The sequence below is a fragment of the Ursus arctos genome, unplaced genomic scaffold (genome assembly GCF_023065955.2).
Source record: "Ursus arctos isolate Adak ecotype North America unplaced genomic scaffold, UrsArc2.0 scaffold_28, whole genome shotgun sequence".
Taxonomy (NCBI): domain Eukaryota; kingdom Metazoa; phylum Chordata; class Mammalia; order Carnivora; family Ursidae; genus Ursus; species Ursus arctos.
Window position 1 is genome coordinate 10,360,556 of NW_026622963.1, and position 25,199 is coordinate 10,385,754.

At 42.1% G+C, this 25,199-nt stretch overlaps 1 protein-coding gene across 5 annotated transcripts in view; it reads right to left on the reverse strand.

Annotated features, from left to right (window-relative positions):
• Positions 1 to 25,199, reverse strand: part of SIN3A (SIN3 transcription regulator family member A) — a 70,152-nt gene that overhangs the window by 17,689 nt on the left and 27,264 nt on the right. For all 5 annotated transcript variants that reach the window (XM_044392019.3, XM_044392018.3, XM_044392017.3 and 2 more), the window contains exons 4-16: positions 22,585 to 22,691; positions 21,593 to 21,875; positions 20,292 to 20,543; positions 19,464 to 19,616; positions 19,164 to 19,322; positions 17,300 to 17,389; positions 14,703 to 14,821; positions 13,926 to 14,136; positions 13,504 to 13,620; positions 10,269 to 10,507; positions 8,021 to 8,204; positions 6,474 to 7,047; positions 3,994 to 4,163 (exon numbers count right to left, since the gene is read on the reverse strand). In XM_044392019.3, coding sequence (XP_044247954.1) covers positions 3,994 to 4,163; positions 6,474 to 7,047; positions 8,021 to 8,204; positions 10,269 to 10,507; positions 13,504 to 13,620; positions 13,926 to 14,136; positions 14,703 to 14,821; positions 17,300 to 17,389; positions 19,164 to 19,322; positions 19,464 to 19,616; positions 20,292 to 20,543; positions 21,593 to 21,875; positions 22,585 to 22,691 — 2,658 coding nt within the window. The remainder of the gene's footprint in view (positions 1 to 3,993; positions 4,164 to 6,473; positions 7,048 to 8,020; positions 8,205 to 10,268; positions 10,508 to 13,503; positions 13,621 to 13,925; positions 14,137 to 14,702; positions 14,822 to 17,299; positions 17,390 to 19,163; positions 19,323 to 19,463; positions 19,617 to 20,291; positions 20,544 to 21,592; positions 21,876 to 22,584; positions 22,692 to 25,199) is intronic.

A 25,199-nucleotide genomic window follows, 5' to 3' on the forward strand; every position in this document is an offset into this window, starting at 1 on the left:
GAGTAAAGCTTTCTTATCCATTTAAAAGCAAAACTGGGGCGCCAGGGTGGCTCAGTTGGTTAAGCGTCTGTCTTAGGTTCAGGTGATGATCCCAGGGTCCTAGGATCAAGGCCCAGGTGGGGCTCTCTGCTCAGTAGGGAGCCTGCTTTTCCATCTCCCTCTGCAGCTCCCCCTGCTTGTGCTCTGTCAAATAAATAAATACAATCTAAAAAAACAAAACAAAAACATAGGCAGCTCATTTAATGTGCTGCTTATTTAAAGTTCTAAGGAATTGTAAAAAAAATTTTACATGAAAGAAAATCCTCATGGCTTCCTGTTTTTATGGTGCTTCTCTACCATGTACAACTTGCTTTCACACTCATTTCATCTACACAACTACCCCGGGAAGGAGGCTGAAGGGGGGAGGTGCCCTGTTACACAGGAGACAAATTTCACTGTGTGCCAAGGTGAGGACAGAGGCTGTGGAGAAACATGAAAGCTAGATCCCTGTCTATATTCCCAGTCTGAGCACAAAGTCTGAAACTCACTAGCTATTCAAGAATTGGTTGCTGAATCACTTACCCAGGGGTTCTCAGCTGAAGGAACAGAGTTAGGACTAACGTTCGAGCTTCCTGACCCATAGGCCGATATTCAGTCTAATATATTACTTATTTTTCTATACCAGATAAAAAATATAGTACTTAAATTGTAAATGTTAATTGACTCAATTTCAACACAGGTCAATCACGACGGACTGTTGGTAATGATTGAGACTATGTTTTGTGTGTGTGTTTTTTTTAAGATTTTATTTATTTGTCAGAGAGAGAGTGAGCGAGCACAAACGGGGGAGTGGCAGGCAGAGTGAGAGGCAGGCTCCCTGCTGAGCAAGGAGCCTGATGTGGGGCTCAATCCCAGGACCCCGGATCCTGACCTGAGCCAAAGGCAGACTCTCAACCGACTGAGCCACCCAGGCATCCCACAGCTCTGTTCTCAAACTATCTGATGACTAGAAAGTTGAACCTTTTAGAGTTTCCATTCTCATAGGTCATGACTGTATTTCCACTGTGGAATAAAAATTCCCTCAAATGAAACTTTACTCAAAAAAAAAATGCCAGAGAATGTGAAAAACATATACAAGAAGAGAGCAAAATGTTAACTGCAGTATCAATTTGTCTATTTTACTTTAAAATTCTCAAAAACCACTAAGCCATTCTATTTTTAGGAAGATACATCCTTTTTGAAGTGCTAGTAGCTATGACAACTACTTATTTTTAACATTTAAAAAAGTCTTAAATGACAAGTATGTGTATTTGTAGATAAATGGACACAGTGCAAGGTCAGAAGGGTGACTGATCTGACAGTGACAGAAAGGCCAGCAACTGGAGATGGTTAAATTGTAATTAGTCCAGACAATGGGTTCTAATATGGCCATTAAGACAATGCCTATGATAACCTGGTAATATAGGGAGAAGCTTAAGATACAGTGTTCAAGAGAGGGGGAGAAGAAAAAAAAAAGCAGTGTAAAAAAAAGTGTATCTAAAAGCATGGTCCCTACCACACAGACACTTCTACTTAAGACCTTCTTGCTGAAACAGACCATGTCACTGACTCCCCATCTGTACCCTCTTCTTGGATATCTGGCCCCTCCTAGAGTCTTTGGAAAGGACAGCCCTATAAAATCAGGGACAACTGGATAGCTCACACTCCCAAGCTAAGCTGCTCAGATTCTCTCTCCTGCTAATTTGAAGTGACACAGTGAATGTGTCACTTTTTTTTTTTTCTTCAGATGAACATCTAGACATTCGTCAAGCAATGGTGAGGCCAGAGGTACTGCAATGGCAAGGCAAAGCCCCACGGGGCTGGAGAAGCCTTGAGTACATGGCCAAATGTCCATCTGCAGAGAGAAGCATGAGAATGAAGCAGATTTCCAGAAAGAAGGCATGCAGGAGAGGGAAAAAAACAAACTTCCCAGTCCAATCCCTACATTGGCCATTTTCTGAGTTCTGTACTAGGTTATCTGCGAGACCGCCTATTGTGTTAAGACAAATCCCTATTAAACTACAGCTGATCCTTGAACAACATGACGGGTAGGGGCACTAAACCCTCCACACAGCCGAAAATCTGCATATAACTTTTGAGTCCCCCAAAAGCTAACCAGTCATAGCCTACTACTGACCAATAGCCTTACTGATAACACTCAACAAATATTTTGTATGTTATATGTATTATATATCACATTTTTACAATAAAGCTAGAAAGTATTATTAAGAAAATCATAAGGAAGAGAAAACGCATTTACAGTGCTATGCTGTATTTATTGAAAGGAATCCACGTGTAAGTGAACCAGCACAGTTCAAAGGCCTGTTGTTCAAGCCATCAACTGTACTCTGAAAAAGGTGAATGTATGGCTTGACCTTGAAATACACGTTCTACCTCCAGTCAGCAATGAACCCTGGGAGAACAACAGGATGAAGAGAATGAGAGAAGATATGCCTCCAATTGAGGAGTACGATAAGAAGCATGAACATATGTCACAAAAACACTGGATTTGGGGGGGGCCTAGGTGGCCCGGTCGGTTAAGCATCTGACTCTTGATTTTGGCTCAGGCTGTGATCACACGGTTGTGGGACTGAGCCCGAGTCAGGCTCCGTGCTCCGTGCTCAGTGTGATGTCTGCTTGAGATTCTCTCCCTCTGCCCCTTCCCTGTGTGTGTGTGTCTCAAATGAAATCTTAAAAACAAAACAAAACACTGTATTTGGGTTTCTGGACAAAACCTGTTTCTTAAAAAGATGAGACATTAGGTATTACTGACTCAAAATCATAACCAGGTGCTTCTAATAAATGGATAATTATATCTATTGTTTCAAAAACCAACCTCAGGTTTGTAAAAGTTAAGTCTACTGGATTTTTAATGTTGCTGTGCTGGCGCTGTGGAAGACTTGACTTCTCGCTGTAGCAGCAGCACACTTGTAAGCAGAAGCACATGAGAACTGGAGTCTTCATTTTACATATATTTAGATTTTATGTATATTTGTATTTATGTTTGCACCCATATAATGATTTCAGTCAGGAAGGCCTCTTCTTCAACTTCCAGGGAGAAAACTGAATACCTGACAACCTTCCTGAAGATGCCCAGATTCAGTCATGTGAAGTGTTCTTCCTTGACTCTGAGCAGATCCTGTGAAAGGGCGCAGAGCCATGCGTCCTTCGGAAATCAAGGCAAAAGCCTGGGTACTTTGCAAAAAATTCCATATTTTACTCCAAGAAAACACTGAGTAACAAGCTTTTTTTCCCCACAGTGGCAGTGAGGACTCGAATTTTCTTTGTCAAGTTTTCACTTTAAAGAAAGTGATGCACCAACACCACATTCTGATCCCTCCAGAAATTCAGAACTCAAGGCAAAAGTGGAAACCTGATTTGCTATAAAATTATCATTGCTGTAAAGAACATATTTATAAACTCCTAGGGTGCCACAGGAACAAACCACAAAACCAACCACAAATCTAAGTCAAGCGGAACCTCAGATAGGGAGGCAGGCATAGCATTATAGAAGATGTTGTATGAAATCATTCCCGCAAAAGGAACTTCAAATATTAAATGAGGAAAGTACACAGAATCACCAACACATACAGAAGTGGAAGCATTACCCGCCGAGAGGCCGCCACTGGGCGATAAGGTAAGAGCTGGGCCGGTACCAATGCTCTCTCTGTAGGTAGGCAGCAAGAAAGGGGCAACACATTGGGTTGGCGGTAGGCTCATTCAACTGTGAGGGCATACTGAGCAGAGCAAAGGAGTCCATTTAGCGGCTGAAGTACTCCCCCTCTGTTAACACAAGAGATCTGACATCATGTTAACCTCCCCCTTTCCTCTAGACAGCCATACGTCCATAAACATCGTTTCATGAGCAAACTGCCCTTTTTTCTCCCACAGAAATCTTGCCTTTTCTCTTTGCCTCATCCGTCTTTGGGTAAGGACTTCCTCCCTCACCGAACCTAGCCTCCACCATGCCCTCACCTGTCTGACAATGCTCTGGATTAGTTTGTCCATGGTGAAGGCAATGTAGGCGTGAATGGTGAACATCTCTCTCAGCGAATCTTCGTACTGCGACGAGTCTATGTTGCCATCTAGCAGGCTCCGCACCATGTCCAGGAAAGCTGGGTAATAATCTTCTACATCAACATCCACTGTGGGAGAGATGGGAGAGGTGAGGCCTTACCCTGCTACGAAAAGGTCAGGAGAGAGGGTAGGGTGAAACCCACAGCTGGCCTAAAGAGCCTCTGATGAAAGAACCCTAGGTATTCAAACATATGCACTCAATCAGCCGTAGGCAGAGGTGACACCTGACAGGTGGCTACAATGGCCAGTGCTGTCCATCAGAGGACGGTGACCCTGCAACTTTAACGGGGGCTCTAACACTCTGTCTATGCCAGAAAGACATTTCATTACAGTACAGCTGGGCTCTGCCTGACAGGAGAGCAGAATATCCCAGGGAAGAAGTTTCTTCAAAAAGTTGTTGGCTCTCCTGCTGAGAGAGGAACCTGCGCTCCCAGCCCGTAGAGAGCATTCCTCACATGGGTCACTTGCTCACAAAGCTACTTCAATGAAGCATAAAGTGCAGATGAGAAAAGGCAGACAGCACCACGCTCGAGCCCCAGGAAACCTCTTGGGAACAGAAAAATAGCGCAAATTAAATCCCCTATGAATAATGAAGTAATCTGCATTTGTCAAAGTCCTTCTGTTTAAAAAATGGATTCCAAACGTTGTACTTCACAAATTGCATTAAATGATCTGTACTTGCTGCACATGAATCACTTCAACCAGCAGCTAGAATCTTATCAGTTGTTACAGAGACATTCACTCGGCAACTAGCAGAGTGTAAAAGGAAGCATAAAAGGACTCGGCCTTCAGCTTATATAAGACCTATTTACTGATCTCTGGTGCTGGCCATCAAGACGGTGCATGAGGGGTCACTGGGGTACTGGTTACATTGTTTCTTGATCCAAGTGCTGATTACACAGGTGTTCACTTTGTAAAAATTCACTGAGCTACACAATTTGGATTTGTATATTTTTTTGTACATATGCTGCACCTTGATAAAAAGTTCACTAAACTGAAAAAAAATTACAAGAACTCTTTGTCCCTGACATCTGGTTACCCATTTGTAAAGTCTATACCCAGAAAATAGGCCGAGAGCAAAAGCTAAGCCCATCTCCATTAATCTGAAGTGTGATGGGCTCAAAGACATGCAAAACAGAGAATACAGTTTAAAAGCCACTGGCTTAACTTTCACCATAGAATATCACCTTGTTCAGATCCACAGCACAAGCATGGGCTGTGCTACTGCTAGGCAGATGCTTTTACGCCAGAAGAACGCTAGGAGAACAACCCAGACTTGTGCCCACGAGCTATGATTGGTGTGAGGCTTGGCGTTTCCGCTCAAGACCCAACAACGTAAGCCTCAAACCAAGTTAAATCAGTGGTCAAGCCAGGATTAGGCCATTTGCTCTCTCATTTCTACCCAAGCAGATGGAATCACCATTCGGAAATACAAAAGTTGTCTGTCTCAAGCTAGGATTATCGAGATAAAGGCTTTTAACATTAATATCCGGTGTCATTAGCTCTTCAACAGAGAGAAAGTTAGGGCCACACATGGGCTTCTTACATCTGCAACAGTTCAGAATTTTTTTTTTAAAAAGAATTCACTCCATGGATTGGCTATTTCTTCAAGGGCACAGAAGAAAGGCTCCACAAAAAAGTTTTTGGCTCACAGCTCAAAAACCGAATTTATGAGCGGAATAGTTCTCTAGAAGCCGGCAACAGAGAATTCCTTAGAGCACATGGTGGCTTCCTCAGCCCGCATTCATTTTCATGTTCCTGTGTTCTCTATCTTCATTCCTGTTCTGTCTGGTCTGCTGTCTCACACTATCTCTTGACTTCCAATCTCCTTTCCATAAACTACTTCTCTTTATTAAGGAATGAGCCATGAACCTCACTGGCTAAGGAGAAATCCTGCCCAAACATATCTGAGAAAATTCACATCTGTCTTAGGCATGAACAACTAGGAATTTGTGGGGGCAGAATGGAGTGCGACATTTTAGTCCCACTCTGTCCTTTAACACACTCTGCAATACCCCAGATATCTGCCGTTTGGGAAACTGATGGCAACTGACACCCCCTCCCCAGGTGTCCACAGTAACAGCCATTGAATGTCCATGATCCTAGCACCGCACAGGGTGCTTTGCTTACTTTCCCCAATCCTCCCAACAGCCCTACAAGGTTAAGGAGCACCTCCATTTCACAGGTACACAGGTTTGGGGAGCTGAAGTAAGGTCACACAGCTAGTCAATTACAGAGCTAGGATCTGAACCCTGGTCAGGCTCTAAGGCCGGCCTGCCTATGCTCTATGTATAAAGGAAAGCAGTCTTGAGTCTAACTAGGCTCTGAGGCCCCCCAACCCCTCACATCAACCAGAAATCAACAGTCTAAGCACTCACTAGGTTCTTTGAGACGCAGCTGGATGGCAGGGCTGTCGCTCTTGTCTCGTTTTATGCCCAGCACTTCCCGTTCCCATTCTCTCTCTCGGTTTTCTTCTTCAATTTGCCGTTCAGCTTGGGAACAAATCCTCAGCAGCCGCAAGCAGAGAATCTGGTGCAGTCGCATAAAGATATACCAGTTGTTATTAACGTAGAAGAGGTTGTATACTTCATCCATCCCTCTTAACTTCTGAGCTGCTGTGTTACTAAACAGTAGCTTGGACTTAGGGGGACTGCCCCCAACACCATTGTGCTTCTTAGCTGCCCCTGTGGCTTCATCTACATCCATCTCTTCTTCTTCCTCTTCCTCCACATCCGAGAGATCACCTCTCTGAGCAAAGAGCAGATCTGGAATGAAATGATGCATGATTTGCTTGATTTTATACTTGTCCTCCTTCTGAATGCCTGTCTGCCTCTTCACGTGGTGGATAATCAAAGCAGCGGCATCTTCCAGGATCTGTTTGTCTTCGTAGGCAAGGGAGAGGTGTGGGCCAACAGGTACACCAGCATTGTCTTCTGTAGCCTGCTCTTGCCTCTAACAGGAGAGAGACACAAAGTATTATGTGACATGTGTCCAGCAACAACAAACAGACCTACGAGACCGCGCCAGCAGTACATGCCACTATTACCCACGGTGGCGAATGTCTTCCAACCCACAACTTGCAGAAACAGAAATAGATAATGCGGGAGGTGTGGTCGGACATCAAGATACTGCTATCTTCTAGACTGTGAAGACTTACTGGGACAAGTGGAACAAAACTGGGACCACCTTTGAAAATTCTATATTAGTATTTATGGATATGGAGGATACCACATGAGGTCTAGGACTTGAGGTCTCCAATCTGGGGTGGGGGTATGGAAGGGAACAGATGTAACAAAACTGGCAAAATAAGGATTCTTATTTAAGTTTCTGTAAGAGTTCATTTTACCACTGTCTCCCCTTCCGTCTATGTCTGGCATTTTCATAATTAAAAATTCAGGATCACGTGAACTTTTAGGAATTCTCAATCATACTATATTTATGTCTCTAATCACCCCCCATGACCGTGAGCCCCAAGAGAGCAGGATTAATTTCTTAATCATCACTGTACCCTGCCTCCCAGTACTATATACACTCCTGGTTAGTATCCTGAATAAACAAGGATTAGAAAGTGTCTGGGGATTAATGATAAGTGTTTCAGTTGTGGGAAGCTGAGAGGCGCCATGTGAATGAGACGAGGTGCTGTTTTGAGGGAAACAGACGGGAAGACAAGTGGAAGAGGTAGGCAGCAGGCACTGACGAAGCCAGGATGGTGAACTGGGAAACCAGTAAAGCGGCTTAGGAAGAAAGGTGAGGCTTAGATTTAAAATGGCAGAATCAGGAATAGAAGTCTGTGACGGTTTTGAAGCAAGAATCAACATGTCTCAGAGGGTCTTCTTTCATATACCAAAGATCATTTCCAGGAATCAAAGCCATGCTGAACATAAAGACTGGGGTCCTCTCACAGATACAGAAACCTCCAGCTCACCTCATCATAGATACTCTCAATCTCGTTGAGCAAGCTCTTTGACCTCAGGACCTTGGTGTCGTTCTGTTTAAAGTTGATGCCCTGGTGGTCCAGAGACTTCAGGTAGTATTTCTCATTTTGCTCTCTCCACACCTTGTTAAAGCCTCTCTGAGCTTCTCGCCATTCTTCCTCTTTCATCTTCAACCTGGTGGTGGGTGATGGGTGGCAGAGGTTAGAAACAACAAGACATGGGAATTCAGATGTCGGAATTTTAAGGGAGGAAGGGAGTTAAACTCCTTGGATTTGAATCCTGGCTCTGCCATACTAGACTGTTTCCTTATCGGGAAAATAGGGATAACAGCACCTACTCTCTATGGGTTTATTTTTATTTATTTTTTAAAGATTTTATTTATTTATTTGAGAGAGAGTGAGCGAGAAACAAAGAGCGCCAGCAGGGAGACGGGGAGGGGCAGAAGGAGAGGGAGAAGCAGACTCCCTGCTGAGCAGGGAGCCCGAGTGGGGCTTGAACCCAGGACCCCGGGACCATGACCTGAGCCAAACGCAGATGCTTAACCAACTGAGCCACCCGGGTGCCCCTCTCTAAGGCTTTAGAAGTGAGAAATGTGTCAGACTTACTTTATTTCAAAAGTCAAAAAGATAAAATAAGTCAAAATTATTGCAACTTGGGATACTGTTATTCAAACTGTTATATTGTTATTCAATCCAGGCCTGAACTCTTGTTACATGAGGAAATTAATCATCCAAGACTTATTCTGGGGAAGTAATTTGTCCCAAAGTCAGAAGTCTTACCTAGAATAGTTATTTCTCAAAAGCATTCCACAGAATACCCTTGAAAAGGGGGTTCACTTCCTTGGCCAGCTAAAACAAGCACATCTCTTGCTGCAGGACTTCTAAGAACGTTCACTATGCTAATGTAAATGCAGAAGTCCAAGAGCAGAGAAGTCGCACAGTAATGCTCCTTTGCACACAGAGTTTGGGAATTTCTGATGGCAACAACCGATCCTAACATTCCAGAAGTGGAGGAGAGAGTAAAATCAAAACCGGCACTAGAACTGAAGAGTATCCCACATCTCAAAGCCAAAACTTAAATGCTGCTGGCATGGTGAGAAGAGGAAGAGCCTGCGCCAGCTCCTGAGCGGAAGACTAGGAAGGAACAATGAAATCCAGGCATCTGTGAGCTGTGTAGCAGACTAGAATTGCTTCACACCCGTTTCAGGTGATATTGAGAGAGGACCCAGCTATCAGCTGGGATTCACAGTCCAAAGCGTCATAAACTTGAAGGAGGTTGGGGCTCAGCCCTAGCTCTGGCCTTCTTGATGCTTGGTCTGAGGTCGGTACAACAGTCCCTCTACACCTCAGGCTGAAGGCTTGTCAGGAGGAAAAAGTAAGAAGTTCTTGGTAAAAATGGAAAGCCAGCCTTTTTAAATAAAACATCAACTTTACAAAGACAAAAGAGTGATTTTCCTTATTAAAAAACAAAGATGTTGGGGCGCCCAGGTGGCGCAGTCGTTAAGTGTCTGCCTTCGGCTCAGGGCGTGATCCCGGTGTTCTGGGATTGAGCCCCTCATCAGGCTCCCTGCTCCGCTATGAGCCTGCTTCTTCCTCTCCCACTCCCCCTGCTTGTGTTCCCTCTCTCGATGGCTGTCTCTATCTCTGTCAAATAAATAAATAAAATCTTAAAAAAATAAAAATTTAAAAAAATTTAAAAAATAAAAAACAAAGATATTAACAATGGTTAGTATTGAGTGGCAGGAATGCGGGTGGTTGTGTTCTACTTTGTTCTTTTCTATATTTTAAAATATTCCCTTAAACACACAGAGCATTCCACCATGGACTTTCAAGGTCTGTTCTCTACTGCTGCTGACACAGAACCCCATCAAGAAGCTCCATTATCCCATGCTGCACCTAATTTGCAACAACCAGTGTTGGGGCGAAATGGAGGTCTCATGGGATAATAACCAGGTTGAAAATGAGGGCCTTATTTAATGGGACACTGAATCTGTCATGAAGCACACTAAAGCATGAAGGGCGGGGTGCTTGGGTGGCTCTGGTTGGTTAAGCATCTGCCTTTGGCTCAGGTCATGATCCCAGGGTGCTGGGATCGAGCCCTGCGTCGGGCTCCCGGGTCAGAGGTCAGCCTGCTTCTCCCTCTCCCTTTGCTTGCCACTCTGCCTACTTGTGCTCTCTATCTCTCTGTCAAATGAATAATAAATAAAATAAAGCACGAAGGGCACATTTAGTCAGTTACCTTTTAAGGACAATTGGGACGGCAATGGAAGGGTTCTTCCTCAGACCATCAATGATGTCAGCTGCTTTATCAGCATATATCCTCTGGAGTGCTTTTCGATGAATAACTTCCGACGTGCCCCCAAGGGTGTTGTCCAAGCGAAATTTGGCTTGTTCCTCAGCAGACAAGCGAGAAAGCTTCTTCTGTATTGCTTCCAGAACCCGGATCGTTGCCAGATTGGTCTCTAAAACTACATCAAGCTGCAGCAAAAGACAAAGTGTGCTCAGGACCCAAACCAGAATAGAATAGCAGTCAAGAGTATGAAGTAGGGAGCTAAATTCCTTGGACTTAAATCCTAGCTCTGCCATAGTAGCCACACAAAATTCGATTTCCTTATCAATAAAATAGGGATAACATCACATATTCTCATAGACTGTTTTCTACCTTAAACAATATAATCCAAATAAAGGGTTTAGTGCAAGACCTGGCACATAACATCCAATAAATGATAGATAAGTGGTAGTTGTTACTTCTACCACCACCAGAGTGCTCGGCTTAGAGGACTACTCACCCCAGACCACAGGGACCTCAAAGGAGGCATCCTTACTCACACCTTCCCCCGAACTTTACTGGATTGCTAAAATCTGTTACAAAAACAGCCACTCTGGAAAACAGTGTGGAGGTCCCTTAAAAAGTTAAAAATTGAGCTACCCTATGATCCAGCCATTGCACTACTGGGTGTTTACCCCAAAGATACAGATGTAGTGAAGAGAAGGGCCATATGCACCCCAATGTTCATAGCAGCAATGTCCACAATAGCTAAATCGTGGAAGGAGCCGAGATGCCCTTCAACAGATGACTGGATTAAGAAGTTGTGTATTACTCAGCTATCAGAAAAAACGAATTCTCAACATTTGCTGCAACATGGACGGCACTGGAGGAGATAATGCTAAGTGAAATAAGTCAAGCAGAGAAAGACAACTATCATATGATTTCTCTCATCTATGGAACATAAGAACTAGGATGATCGGTAGGGGAAGAAAGGGATAAAGAAAGGGGGGGTAATCAGAAGGGGGAATGAAACATGAGAGACTATGGACTATGAGAAACAAACTGAGGGCCTCAGAGGGGAGGGGGGTGGGGGAATGGGATAGGCTGGTGATGGGTAGTAAGGAGGGCACGTATTGCATGGTGCACTGGGTGTTATACGCAACTAATGAATCATCGAGCTTTACATCGGAAACCGGGGATGTACTGTATGGTGACTAACATAATATAATAAAAAATCATTAATTAAAAAAAAATCTGTTACGAAATACACAACAATCCCCAGAAGACCGTTCAAGATGATAAATCAGTCTTATGTGTAAGGTTTTACAGGGTAACTTGAGATATTTAAATATTTAGTAGCCTTGTTCTACATCCAGTAATAAAAGCACAGTGACTATCGCTCCTTAAGGACTTCAATGTTGTATCTGTGGGTAATCATTTAAATTCTAACAGAACTCCTGGCACTTACTTTCTGGCAAGCGCCTGGCTAGACCTGGTTAAGGATATGACTGGCAACCTCTGAGTAACTCTTTTCCTAGGCTTCTCACAAGATTCTCTACGTGAGAAACAGAAAATGAAGTAAATGAGAAGTCTCAGGGCCCTGTGACCAAATGTCTATGGGAAGTGTTCCCAGGGCGGCAGAGTCGATTGAGCATCCCACTCTTGGTTTTGGCTCAGGTCAGGATCTCAGAGTCCTGAGACTGAGCCCCTTGTGGGGCTCAGTGCTTGGTGTGGAGTCTGCTTCAGGTTCTTTCTCTCTCTCTCTCTCTCTCTCCCCCCCATCCCGTTTTGCCTCTCCCCTGCTAGGGCATGTGTGTGTGTATACGCACTCTCTCAAGCAAATAATCTTAAAAAAAAAAAAAAGAAAAAGAAAAAAAAAAAAGGAAGTGTCCCAAAGTAATTCTGATGGGCAGGATCCCCTACTAAACATCAATCACCTGTAGCACGATCAAGAAATAAATCTGTTTTTAAAGCCACTAAAATGTGGGAGTTGGCCACACTGCAGGATCACTAACCTACCCTGATGTATAAAGGAATGCTCCTTCAAACTAGCCCATCCCACCTAATCCTAAGCATATGCACACACACGTTCATCATCACGCCTGTAATCACAGATGGGAAATGCGGATGTTGCCTTTTATAGGCATACCAGTTGAGAATAGGAACATCCTGTCAGAAGAAGATGCCAATCTCTGCTTTCTAACTCCTCACCTAAATTTACTAAACATAGGTAACAAGGAAATGCTTTCTTCAGCCTGATAAAACTTTCCATGGAAGTTAGTATCTGTCATGATTTCATTCTGTCCAAATGGTTGAAACTCCTCGTGAACACTGGGGCCAGTCACCTGCCAGTGGCCAAGCAACATGTGGCTCTTCATTCAAGACTTGCCAGAAACAGCTGACTCAAGTGTGAAGGGGGATGGCTGGCAGAACTAAACCAGCATGGATTTAAGAAAGAGCAAGATCTTGCCCATCTATGTGAATAATCAGGGCCGGTCACTTTTATATAATAAACACATTAAATAGGATACACATCATTTTACCTCTTCAGACACAATGAACATTCCCTTGTTGTTGATGAGATCAGTGAGCTAGTCGTTTTAACACACCGGGGATTCTGAGCCCACTCTCAGTACTCCTAGTCCTGGAACAGGGGCTCTACCAGCTCACTTATTCACTCCAGCTCTTCCCTTCCCAACTACTTTAAAATAAAGCCCTAATTTCGCTTTCTTTCACAAGGAACCAAATAAATAACAGATAAAGGAGAGAAGAATTCCAGTTCTCACAGGAGAGCTGGTTTGCCAACCACGTCAAGATACCTGCTAAGAATAACAATACAAACTTTAAATAATTAAACCTCTTTAACAAAGTCCAGTCAGCCTTAAGATACTGTTTTGTATACCCTGTAAAACACAATAACCTCTAAACGCTGTTTAAAATTCAAGGTATTATTATTCAGCCATCAGTGGATAACTTCAAAAGGGTTAAAGTGGCCTAGATGGGTCACACTTACCCTAAAATATAACAAATACATTTGATAAACTCATAAAGCATTGCAAGTAGGACAATAAGCATTTACTAGTGAAGAACATGAGCCTTTGGTTCTTCAGTCTAAAAAGCCAAGCCTCATAGACAGATATTTAAGATATCTCAGCATTTAATACCTCCCATTTCCACAACCTCCAAATGATAAGGGCGCTTGTACCTCAAAGCGTTCATCTTCACAACGATAGATGTGTTCTTCATACTGGGTTTTCTTGGAACTAACAAAGGTGGAGTCCTCAGACCAGGAAGGGAAGGAAACCCAAGTATCATTTAAAACCTTTGGGTAAAAGAAGAGAAACTGAAGCCAAAGTGTAACAAAGCTTTCTGGTAATTAAGCATTCTCAGTAAAAAGGCAGACACAACTCTAGGGGGTGGGAGAAACCACTAACATTATAGCTTTCATCTTTAGCAAGTTTGCAAAGATGGGAAAGGTTCTGGATAGAAGTATAAAACATTTTCTTCTGAGAAAAGACAGAGAAGGGTCTTGATTTCCCCATTCACATAAATTTTCGATCCCTGGTGTCACTCCCTTCTGGAAGGAGAAGAAGATTCAGGGCTGATCCTTTTCAGGAAAGGCCTTACCTCTTTACAGAGAGGAGTCCGTCCTGTACACTTGGGCTGCTGGTAACTCTTTGGTAGGGCTCGATAGCTGGAGCCCAACCGTTTACAAGAGGCATAATCTATCTCCATGGCAATGCCCTCTGTGGCTCGTTCCTTTGGAAAGGTTTCCAGATGTACAGATTCCTTATAGCCCAGAAAGTTTTTAAACCAATTAAACAATTCAGGGAATTTCCTGAAGAATCAAACCAAAAACTGGTGAGCAATTAGAAGCATGATGCACTTATCCTGAGGTATGGCTACTACGATTTGGTGTTGGGTCAGAACTCTGCTACCAGGGACAAATTCCACTGACAATTATTTCCTGCCTAAGAAGTCCTGCTTCTGAGCATCTGGCTTCCCCTTTTCTTGTAGAGCGCTCCACAACCAGTTAGGGTACTGATGGAAGATTTGCAACAAAACTAAGCAATAACCAGCTGTTCTTCTAATCAAGAAGACCGCTTTAATGTTCACATCATTCTTAGGTTGTCAAATACAGTCAAGATTCTAGAACCCCAGAAGAGATTGGTCTCTATAAACATCCAATATTGGTCAGCACATCGGGAAACCACTAGTCTTGGCTAATGCCCTCTCTGCCTGTTTTTCCATCTGTAGAGTTAAACCAGAAGAATTCCCGGAGGACTCCTGTGACACTGGCATTTTGAGTCAACTAACTGACCCACCACGATCAAATTATGTTTGCCCATCACATACCCTCACCTTCATAGCACCCATCAGGGCTGAGCCCTTCACTCCACTTACCCCAGGAAAGGAGAGACCAGCTGCACAAGCTCAGCCCGAGAGATCACCTCCTGGTTAAAGATAACAAGACAGCGCAGGAAATTCTCATAGGCCTCTGCACTCCGCAGAGCCTTTCGGACCTTATGGAGACAATCAGAAGAGAAACCGTTTGATGGGGAATCAAGAGCTCCCGGACTGCTTTTAAAAGACTGGGAAAATTTAAACAGTTATTTGATGATACTAAAGGAGCTGATTTTTTTTTTATTTTATTTATTTATTTTTTATTTTTTTTTTAAAGATGTTATTTATTTATTTGACAGAGATAGAGACAGCCAGCGAGAGAGGGAACACAAGCAGGGGGAGTGGGAGAGGAAGAAGCAGGCTCACAGCAGAGGAGCCTGATGTGGGGCTCGATCCTATAACGCCAGGATCACGCCCTGAGCCGAAGGCAGACACCTAACCGCTGTGCCACCCAGGCGCCCCTGATTTTTTTTTTTAGATGTGATAATGATTATGTTTGAGAAAAGTGTCACTTTAAAAGGAAACTTAGTAAATACTTATGGATGAAATAATATCTGGGATTTGTCTCCAAATAAGCCGGGGTGGGTGAGAGTACATATGAAACAAGTACATTGGCTAGTAGGAGGGAACTGCAGAGGCTGGATGATGGGTACATGAGGAGTCATTCCACTCGGCTCCTTCATTTTACATGTTTAAAATGTTCCACAATACAAAAAATTTAAATGAGATCCTAGAGTAAATATTACATTTACCTTCCATATGCTTGACTTTCCAACCATATCAGAGTTACCCTAGTTTTTGTTGCTTCTCCTAACAAATGTTTACAGCAAGAATCTTTGTCAACACTGCTTTTAAACTCTGGTAATCTTCAATAATTTTTTAAAATATTACTTCTGTCCTCTGACCTGACCCTTTTCCTTCCTCCACTTATAATACTGAATACTTTAACATCCAAAACCCTAAAAATGTTCAGTGGCATACAAAAGGTAAAACTAGCCCGGCTAGATGAGCAATCTGGAGTTTCAATTTCAAAAGTAAATATTTAGCATTGTGGTCCTTTAGTGAGGACTGCAGACAGGCCTCACCAAACCAAGCAGTTCAGCAATGACCCCTTCTCCAGGCTCCTGTACACTTTTATAACTATCAGTCAGTAGACATACATGGAATAAAGATGAACGAGAACTGTAGAGAACTGTACTTTTTGTACTATACATAATATTGACTGGCTTTTAATTTTTTATTAGCCTTTAAACATGCACAAAAGTGGACCGAATAGTCTAATGAACCCCATGTACTTGCCCAGCCTCAATGATCAATATATAGTAAATTCTATTTCCTCTGTAACCATTTCCTCCACCACTGAATTCTAAAGCAAATTTCAGACATTTCATCTATATAGCTGACCTCTGAAAAACATACATCACTGTAAATGTATTTTCTCTTCCTTATGATTCTAGTAACATTTTTTCTCTAGCTTATTTATTATACAGTATACCATACACATAACACACAAAACATGTGCTCTTTGACTGTTAAATATTATTGGTAAAGCTTCTGGTCAACAGTAAGTTTTTGGGGAGCCACAAGTTATACTCAGATTTTCAACCCGCATTGTTCAAGGGCCAACTATATATCAGTATGTGTCTCTGAGAAGTAAGTACTCCAAAAACAAACAAACAAACAAAAATACCATTACTCTAAAAAATTAACTTATTCACACCTCAACCCTCCAGTCTTTCATTGGGTCATTTGCTGGTTGTGAGCTGGGCTTCCACATGTCCCTTAAAAGCACCAAATGCTCAGATAGCCCTCAGGAATGGTTCAAATCAGAGCCAGAGACTCAACTGTTAGGCAGGACAGCTCACACAGGCACGGCAGGCTTGAGAGAGATCGGGAGGCACCAATCATGGAGATGCTAAAACACCTGCCCTTTTGCAAAAAACCCAAAGGTGCAAAACAGGGTAAATCTGCACCAGATCATTCCAGGTTGGTTCCTGCCAGTGAGAAAGTCTGACAGTTACCAATTAGCCTGATGAAAGCAGCCTGCTAATCATCAAGCTGACTCCAAGGAGGAAGTCAGACACAGGAGGAAAGTTAAACCAATACACCACACAACGCTGGTGTATTCCACCAGTAATTGCAACGCTGGCTACTTATCAGAATCACCTAGGGAACTTTGAAAACATACAATTAAATCAGAACTCTCACAAACCCTATATGCGAGACCACATATAAGTACCACAAGCAATTAGAAGATTACAAGTCATCTGAAGTTCTCAACAACTGGTACAGACCTGCGTTATCTACAATGGGGAGCTCCAAACATCTTTCAAAAGTAACATCGTGCATTTTTTTAAAAGCAGTCTTCCACCATGGGAAATGCTATAAACTACTTCACAAAACCAAAACAGATAATGCTACTATTTCCCTAGCTGTGCTAATGGTTCAGGTAGCCTGAAAGGACCTACAACTTGGAAACCCTGTTAATAGGCAAAAAGTCCTGATCAGCTTGAAGTCTCTAAAACAAAATTTTCTTGGGGATAGGGTGATTTTCTTTTGGCATTAATAGCCTATATTAAATCTAATTCAATCATTACCTTATCAAAAAATAATGATTCAGTTCCTACACCATGCTTGCTGGCATCTGCCATGGAAGAATCCTTTAGGCTGAGCAGTTTAGGTTTCTTCTGCAAAAAAGGAAAAATACAAACATGTAAGATCCAAGGAATAGAGTTCTTGAAGTTTTATTTTCATCTGTGTTCTGTGGGTCCATCACTGACCACTGCTGTCAATAATTTGCAACAAATGAGAGATTAAAAAATCACTCACTCACTTTACACCCTAAAAGATCTCCACCCATCTTCTCCATCTCGCAGTCTGCTCCCCACCCCAAGGTTCACAGATCATTCTATTTCCCAAATATTCTATCTACAAATGGTCACAGCATTACTGTGATAACAGAATATCCTTACTTTTTTCCATTAGCCAAAAGGAACTATTTGGAACCTAGTGCCACCACCTCATCTTAGAGGTGGAGGCAAAGAGTTGGAGCACACTGCCAGAAGCGGATAGAAATCAATCTTTAACCTTTAATTATAATTCAATTTAAAAATTCATGAAAAAAAGCACAGTTTATTTTCCTAAGAGAAGGAATGACTCTCTTGTCGGCAGTATCTACTCAGACCAGTATTACTTTCTCAAAGGGAATGAATAGGCCGTGACATAACTGTCAGGCAAGAATTCTCTTTTAAAAAGCCGTCTCTCAACTACCTGTGAAGAAATGCACCAACTTTGGGAGAAGCGGCACATTTACCTTGACCACCTCAGAGCGCACTCTCTCAAGAGCCAGAGCCTCTGCTGCTTACGCTGCCAAGGAGAAAAGCAGGTAGGGAATTCTAATCCCCCCTTCTAGGGTCTCCACCTGAGGGTAATCGAGTGTGGGAGGGGACCAACGCAAGAGTGGAGCTTACCTGCCAACCTGATTCTTGCTACCCATATAACTAACGCTCTTTACTGAAGTGAAGAAATATAAACTATTTCTATGTTCAATTTGGTTTCAAAAGGAAAAGCCATTACCAACACTAAAAAATAGTCTTTCAAAAGTGCGAGCAACACCTGTCAGTCTTTGTAGTCATCTGCTTGTTCACCAGCCACCTCCTACTATTAAAAATTCCACTAACTTTTATTATTAATTAGATTCTGCAGACACGCCCATCTCTTCCACATTGCATACTGCTTTAGAATTCACTGAAGCAACATTCAGTACACACCTAGCTCGCCTCCTAGCACAGCGGCACTACATCAGAGAGGAAGAGCACAGGCTTAGCTTTCTGCAGGCAGACCATCAGTGTTTACTAGAATGAGAAGCACTGTGTGATACGTCACTAACGGAAATTTAAGATCCCCTTCTGCTACACCCAAAGGTCCTGCCTTGGAGATTACAATGATACAGATAAGATCTGGCAATCCAACAAAGAAACCTGGGCATGACAGGCCTCTAGACCAAAGAGATCTCACAAAGTATATACACTTTACTCACAGGAGGACTTTAAAGACCACTGACTTATTTCTGAAACAATTAGCCTAGTAATCTTCCTTCTTACTATCACAAGGCAGGTTGAAGGCATCAAGTCAGAGGAAGGGAAAAATTAGTTAAGTGTCAGAAAACTTCGGCATCAAACAAAAAAAGACATGACGGCTAATAGCAAAGAAGAGAGAAATATAGAGAAAACAACAAAAACTCAAAAAATACAGTAATTTGTGTGATCATTGATATTCTAACATTTTTTTTGCAAAGCCAGATAAGAAGCTTTGTATTGATTTTCTGTGACACCAACTCACTCTGCGTATCCATGATCCAACTTCCAACACGCCTAGGATAAGAACACCTGAACAACCCCAGTACTTGTCCCCGAGGATTGTTCCTGAAAATCAAAATGCGCAGCTGCCACCCATTCTCACCTTTACAGGAGGGGTAGTTCCTGTTCCAGAGTGCCGACGGATCTGGCAGCCGTTCTGGTTGGGCCTCTGTGGCTTGTTGTTCAGCTGGGGCTTCTTCACAGTGCCTCCATGGTCATTTCTCACGGAATCAACCTTCTCAGCGGTTGTTTTGCTTAAAAGCTAAGTAAGACACATGAAAGAGATTAATTCTCTTACCAACGCAGGGTTATCATTTAGAAAAAGTCTGCTTCTGTTTCCAGCTTCCTAGCTTATTTAAGATAATAATTCGAAATAGTGTAGTTCTTTCTAAATAAAACTTACCACAGAGCTGTTGGCATCTGGTAGGAACTGTCCAAACTCTGACAACAGATCTTCCTGATTTTTAAAAAGACGAGCCACCTGGGCATATACCTCCTGCTCAGTCAAGGCTGGAGTGTAGTTTCCTCCAGCTTCCTTGGCATTTCGTTGCTCCTTCTGACAGGAAATTGCAAACGGGAAGGTATAATATTAGAGGTCCACTGTTTTGAATGTCTCCCTTTTGCACACTTTCTGGGATGTTATCTACTTGGGCTGTACCTAAGAAGAAAAGTCTATGTTCTTAGCCCTTGTTTCAACTGCAAGCTTTTAAGGTGAGAAATGAGTGGAAGATGGTGGCTGACAATTTTTTTAAAACTAGGACAGAGGCACCTGGCTGATTCGGTTGGAAGAGCATGAGACCCTTGATCATGAGTTCAAGCCCCACGTTGGATACAGAGGTTAAATAAATAACCTTTAAAAAATAAAATAATAAAAGTAGGACAATATATGTGAATGATCAAGGGACCACTACCAACCAATAAAACGCAGAACATTAGAGAAATGTCTCCTCCTTCTACTGTAGATGAACTACACTATACAAACCACCCTCTAACTGCCCAGATAATAAGCATCTGCTTCACAGGGCAGTGACTTAAAAATCCTGTCTCGTTGTTATAAGGCAATTAAAGTCCGGCCAATCAAAATAGCTTTATAAACACACATCACAGTTTTTAACCTGTTGACTTCCAGTAACAATTAGAGAACATAATAATGGTTATTCAAGCTCTTCTTTGACCAGATGCCCTCAGCGTGTGACTTGGTTAAAAAAGGCTGAGAGGGCAACTCTCTTACCTGATACGTGTGCAAAATCTCCAGGAACGCCTTGTAGATGTCTGGTTGGCCCTGGAACCTGTTTTTGATTTTATTAACATAGTTGATGGCATGATTAAACTCCACAGGCTGATTGTTCTGCAAGGATGGGGCCGTTCCCAACGAGATTGTCACTGGTGTATGAGGCTGGACAGGTGGAGAACGCGGGGATGCATATGGTGGGAGAGGGGGAGTCTGCTGACTGGCTGGAGTATGTGCTTGTAGTTGAGAAGGCTAAAAAGAAAAAAGTCATTATTCTCCTCAGGAACACAGATGGTCTGACATAGGAAAGAGAGGTCAAACTAAAGAGAAACAAGATGTCTGATCAACAACGTCCTTAATTCACTCTGGCCAGGCCATTTTAGCCCAACTCAAATCATACTGGGCAGGGGTAGGGAGTACAAAGGCTCACACATTCTAAAACTGATATTTTAGTCTCAAATTTTCTAAATACAACCTGAAAAGTGGCTACATCTCCAATTACAGGGAAGAATTTTTCTAATGCAATTTTTAAGCTCACTCAACAGGTGCAAACAGGAGAGAGAAAGAAAAAAAAAAACAAACCCTCACTCTCCATAGATCTTTAATGTCAAAAGACACTTGTTGCAGAAATCCACATAAAAATCTTCTAAACTATCTCTGTCCAATAGAACTGAGGTGATGGCAATATTCTTTTACATTGCACTGTCCTATAGAATAAAGCCACTCAGCCACCCGGGGCTACTAAGCACTTGAAATGAAGCCATTACAAATGAGAAAGTGAATTTAATTAGTTTAAATTTAAACACAGCCATATGTGGCTAGTGGCTACTGTATCAGACAGTGCAGCCCTAGAACAAGAACATTCCACCACCATCATCACCACCATCAACAGGGTCTTCTGCTTGGCTTGATATGACCTAATCTGGTAAATGGAGCAACTTTTATAAAATGATGACCCTGTGGGCAGTAGCATAATCTGATCATCAGATGACCATTTCTGCCTGTGCTGTCAAAGTACTACTACACAAGTAAAGTTGCCATTTGATGGGATGCTCATGGGTTCACTAGGCAGGAGGTGGGGACAAAACAAGTCCTTATAGGTTACTGATGTGTTGATTTAAATGGATATCGAAATATGTAGAAGCCAAACGTAAACCATTTTATAGGGATGTGACTATTGCATCTTCTCTGATGAAATCGCTACAACTGATGTCTCTAAATCTTACATAAAGGGGAAATGTCAAAGGAGGGTGCTTTCTAGGGATGCATTTTACATGATGTAAAGTATTCCAAGTGCTCACCTTGCTGACTTTGGCAGGTGGGGGCTGAGGAGCTGGCTGGGCAGGAGCTGGGGCTGACTGGGCTGAAGGCTGGGAAGGATGTTGGGGTGGTGGTTGAGGCTGGGGCTGGATGCCATGGGTGGGGATCTGATGAACCTGGCCAGGAGTTGTCACGTTCACCATGTCATTGGTTTGCACCTCAATCTTGTAGCCAGGGGGCAAGAAGGTATTGAAGCCCATAATCAGGTCGGGGTGGCCTTTGAACAGCTGGGACACACGACTAATCACTCCTGGAGTGTCAATGCTGATTAAAACAAAAAACAAAACACACACACACACACACACACACACACACACACACACACACAACAAACCACAAAAATTAAAGTGGCAAGCTTGACCAACACCCTAGTAAGAAAAAAATACACATTCCACTAGGTTCTCTGAACAGGAAAACAGGTAAAAATCAACCTGCATATTACAAAATCAACAAAACATAGAGAACTCTGAAATTCCAAAGCACTTTTAGCCTCATATTCAAAGAGGTTTGTCACAATTTTGAACAGAAGCTACATTCATGATAACAGTCCTAACAAGCAGATACTCAACAGTAAATCTAAAGCAGCAATTCCCATGCAAGAACCACCCTCTGACACACCAGTAGAAATCACTATGTGTCTACATTTTTCACGAACTACTCTAATAGTGAACCATACCAGAAAATTAGTGTATCCAAAATCAACTCGAAGAGCAGGTAGCCTAATCATTACCTGCTTGAGGTGAAGTACTAACAAAAATTTTAAGAAAAATTAACCAATAAGGAGAAAACAAAGGTCTAGGGCCCGTAATTTTCATCAATAAAGCAATACATAAAATAAAAGCATGACCCTAAAAATTAAACCCCCCAAAAGGAGGCATCCTTTATCTTTTAGCATACGAGAATAAGCCATATCCTCCCTCCAAAATCAACATTTCAAGCACAAAGCTTGAATACAACCACATAGATCTTTTACCTCTGAGATTTAAATTCCTTCATGATGTCAAGGAAATCATTGTAGACCTGAGGCTGACTACCAAATTGCAGCTTCACCTGGTCAAGATAGGACAGCGCATCCTCCACCTGAGGCAGGGATAAATCTCAAGGTTATAAAAAGAAAGCAAGCCAAGAATTATTAAAAAACAAATGATTTATGCCTAAATAAAATTAATGTAGTAAGTGAAATAAAAACATATAGTAAATATACATGAAAGTATTAAAAAATTAGTATGGAGGCCAATAATAAAACTCAAACTTAAAATAAAAATCAATTCATAAAATTTGTAGCCTTGCCTTGGATAATTTTGGGGAGAATGATCAGTGAAAAATCATCACATTAATATATTATTCACTTATTTGTTCATTTATTCATTTTACAAGTATCTACTAAGCTACAACATACCACGCCAGGCCTAACATGAGGTACTAAAGAGTCAATGACAAACAAGCCACAGTCCCTACTCTACAGAAGTTCATTCACATCTAGCTGGGAATTCTAATACAGTGGGGTAAATGGCAGATCACTGAATGCCCAGAAAGCACATGGGAAGGACACTTCTGCACTAAGAAAAACCCATGGGCACATAAGGGAGGGCTTCCCCAAGAAGTGATGTCTAAACTGAGTCCTAAGGATGAGTACAAGTTAGCAAAAGTGAATACAGACATACAAAGAAAGTCAGAGGAAGCAGCATGAGCAAAATCCCAGACAGGACACCATCTGGTACACTGGGAAAAGTGAAAACAGTTTGGCTGAAGGATCTGTGGTGAAAAGGAGGAACAGTGGCAGGAAGAGTGACAAGAGAGGAGACAGGAGAGGAAGCAGGACGTAGATCCCAAAAGGCCTTGTAAATCTTATTAAAAAGCAGTTTAGGGGTGGGATTCATGGGTGGTTCAATTGGTTAAGTGTCTGACTCCAGCTCAGGTCATTATCTCAGGGTCCTGGGATCCAGCCTCTAGTCTGGCTCAACACTCACGGGTGGGGGTGGGGGGGGGGAGTCTGCTTGTCCCACTGCCCCTCCCCTCACTTGTGCTCCCTCCCCCACCAATAAATAAATAAAATCTTTAAAAACAAAACAAAGGGGCGCCTGGGTGGCTCAGTTGTTAAGCGTCTGCCTTTGGCTCAGGGCATGATCCTGGAGTCCTGGGGTCGAGCCCCACATCAGGCTCCTCCGCTGTGAGCCTGCTTCTTCCTCTCCCACTTCCCCTGCTTGTGTTCCCTCTCTCGCTGGCTGTCTCTATCTCTATCAAATAAATAAATAAAATCTTTAAAAAAAAATAAAAAATAAAAATAAAAACAAACAAACAAAAAAGCAGTTTAGGGGTGCCTAGGTGGCTCAGTAGGTTAAGCATCCAACTCTTGATCTTGGCTCATCATGATCTCAGGGTGGTGAGATCAAGTTCTGCATCGGGCCCTGGACTGGGAGAGAAGCCTACTTAAGATTCTCTCTCTCCGGCTCCCTTTGCCCACCCCCTTCCCAAGCTTGTACACATATGCAAGTGCACACGCACTTTCTCTCTCTCTCTCTCTCAAAAAAAAAAGGCAGTTTAGATTTTTAGTATCTGCATTTTAGTGTACTCAATTTAGCTACAGTGTTGGGAACAAATTGGTGCAAAGGAAGGACAGACTGAAAGGAGGCAGGAAACCAATTATGCTATAAGGCTAAACTCAATGTGTGAACAATAGTGGCTTGAACTGTAGTACCAACCAAAGGATTAGAGAGAACAGTACAGACTCAAAAGCTTTTTAGGAGGTAGAAGTGACAGGGAGAGGAGACATTCACTAAATTATATAAAGTATGTGGCCATTCACAAAGAGGAATAAGACGGAAGGTCTAGAGAGTTATGAGTTTGATTTAAGACAACTTAATTTTTAATTACTCAGGAAACTTCCAAGGGAATTACCTACTAGGTGTTTCTATATACTCTGGGATTATTTTAAATCATACAAAATACCAAGTTTAGGGAAGTTTCAGAAATAAACATATGATTTGATAAGCCCTACTCTTGTGATACATTGTGAAATAGAACATTAATGTTTAAATAAACCATGAAATGGTATTTCAAGAGTTGCCCAAACTTCCCTTACAGGAAGCTCCATTATGGGAATCATTATGCCATGGTTAATCAGAATATTTTAGTGTTGCTAGAGCAGTCTGTATACTTTGTCAATACCCACTCATTTCATGGCTGGTTTTTCTGTACTTTAGAAATAACAGGACAATTTCGTTGAAATTCAGTGGACTATTTAATTTATATTCAGAACTTTCCATACTGAAATGTTTCATTAATGACCAAGCTGATGGAACATAAAACTCACTAAGCCTGCAGAAGAAACATAGACTTCACAAGATATTTAAGAATAGCATTCACAACCACATGACAAAGGACAAATTGTCAAAAATAAACACAAAATTTTGAATAAAAAAGTAAGCATGCTATGGTATAATAATAATTACTACAGAGAGAAAAAGTGCAGATGCCTGAATCAAAGAAATTATGTGATGTGTTTATGTCTGGAGAAAAAAAGATACTGGTCACAGTGAACTGCTATTTATAAATTAGTCATAAAATAACAATATGCTTAAAAAACAC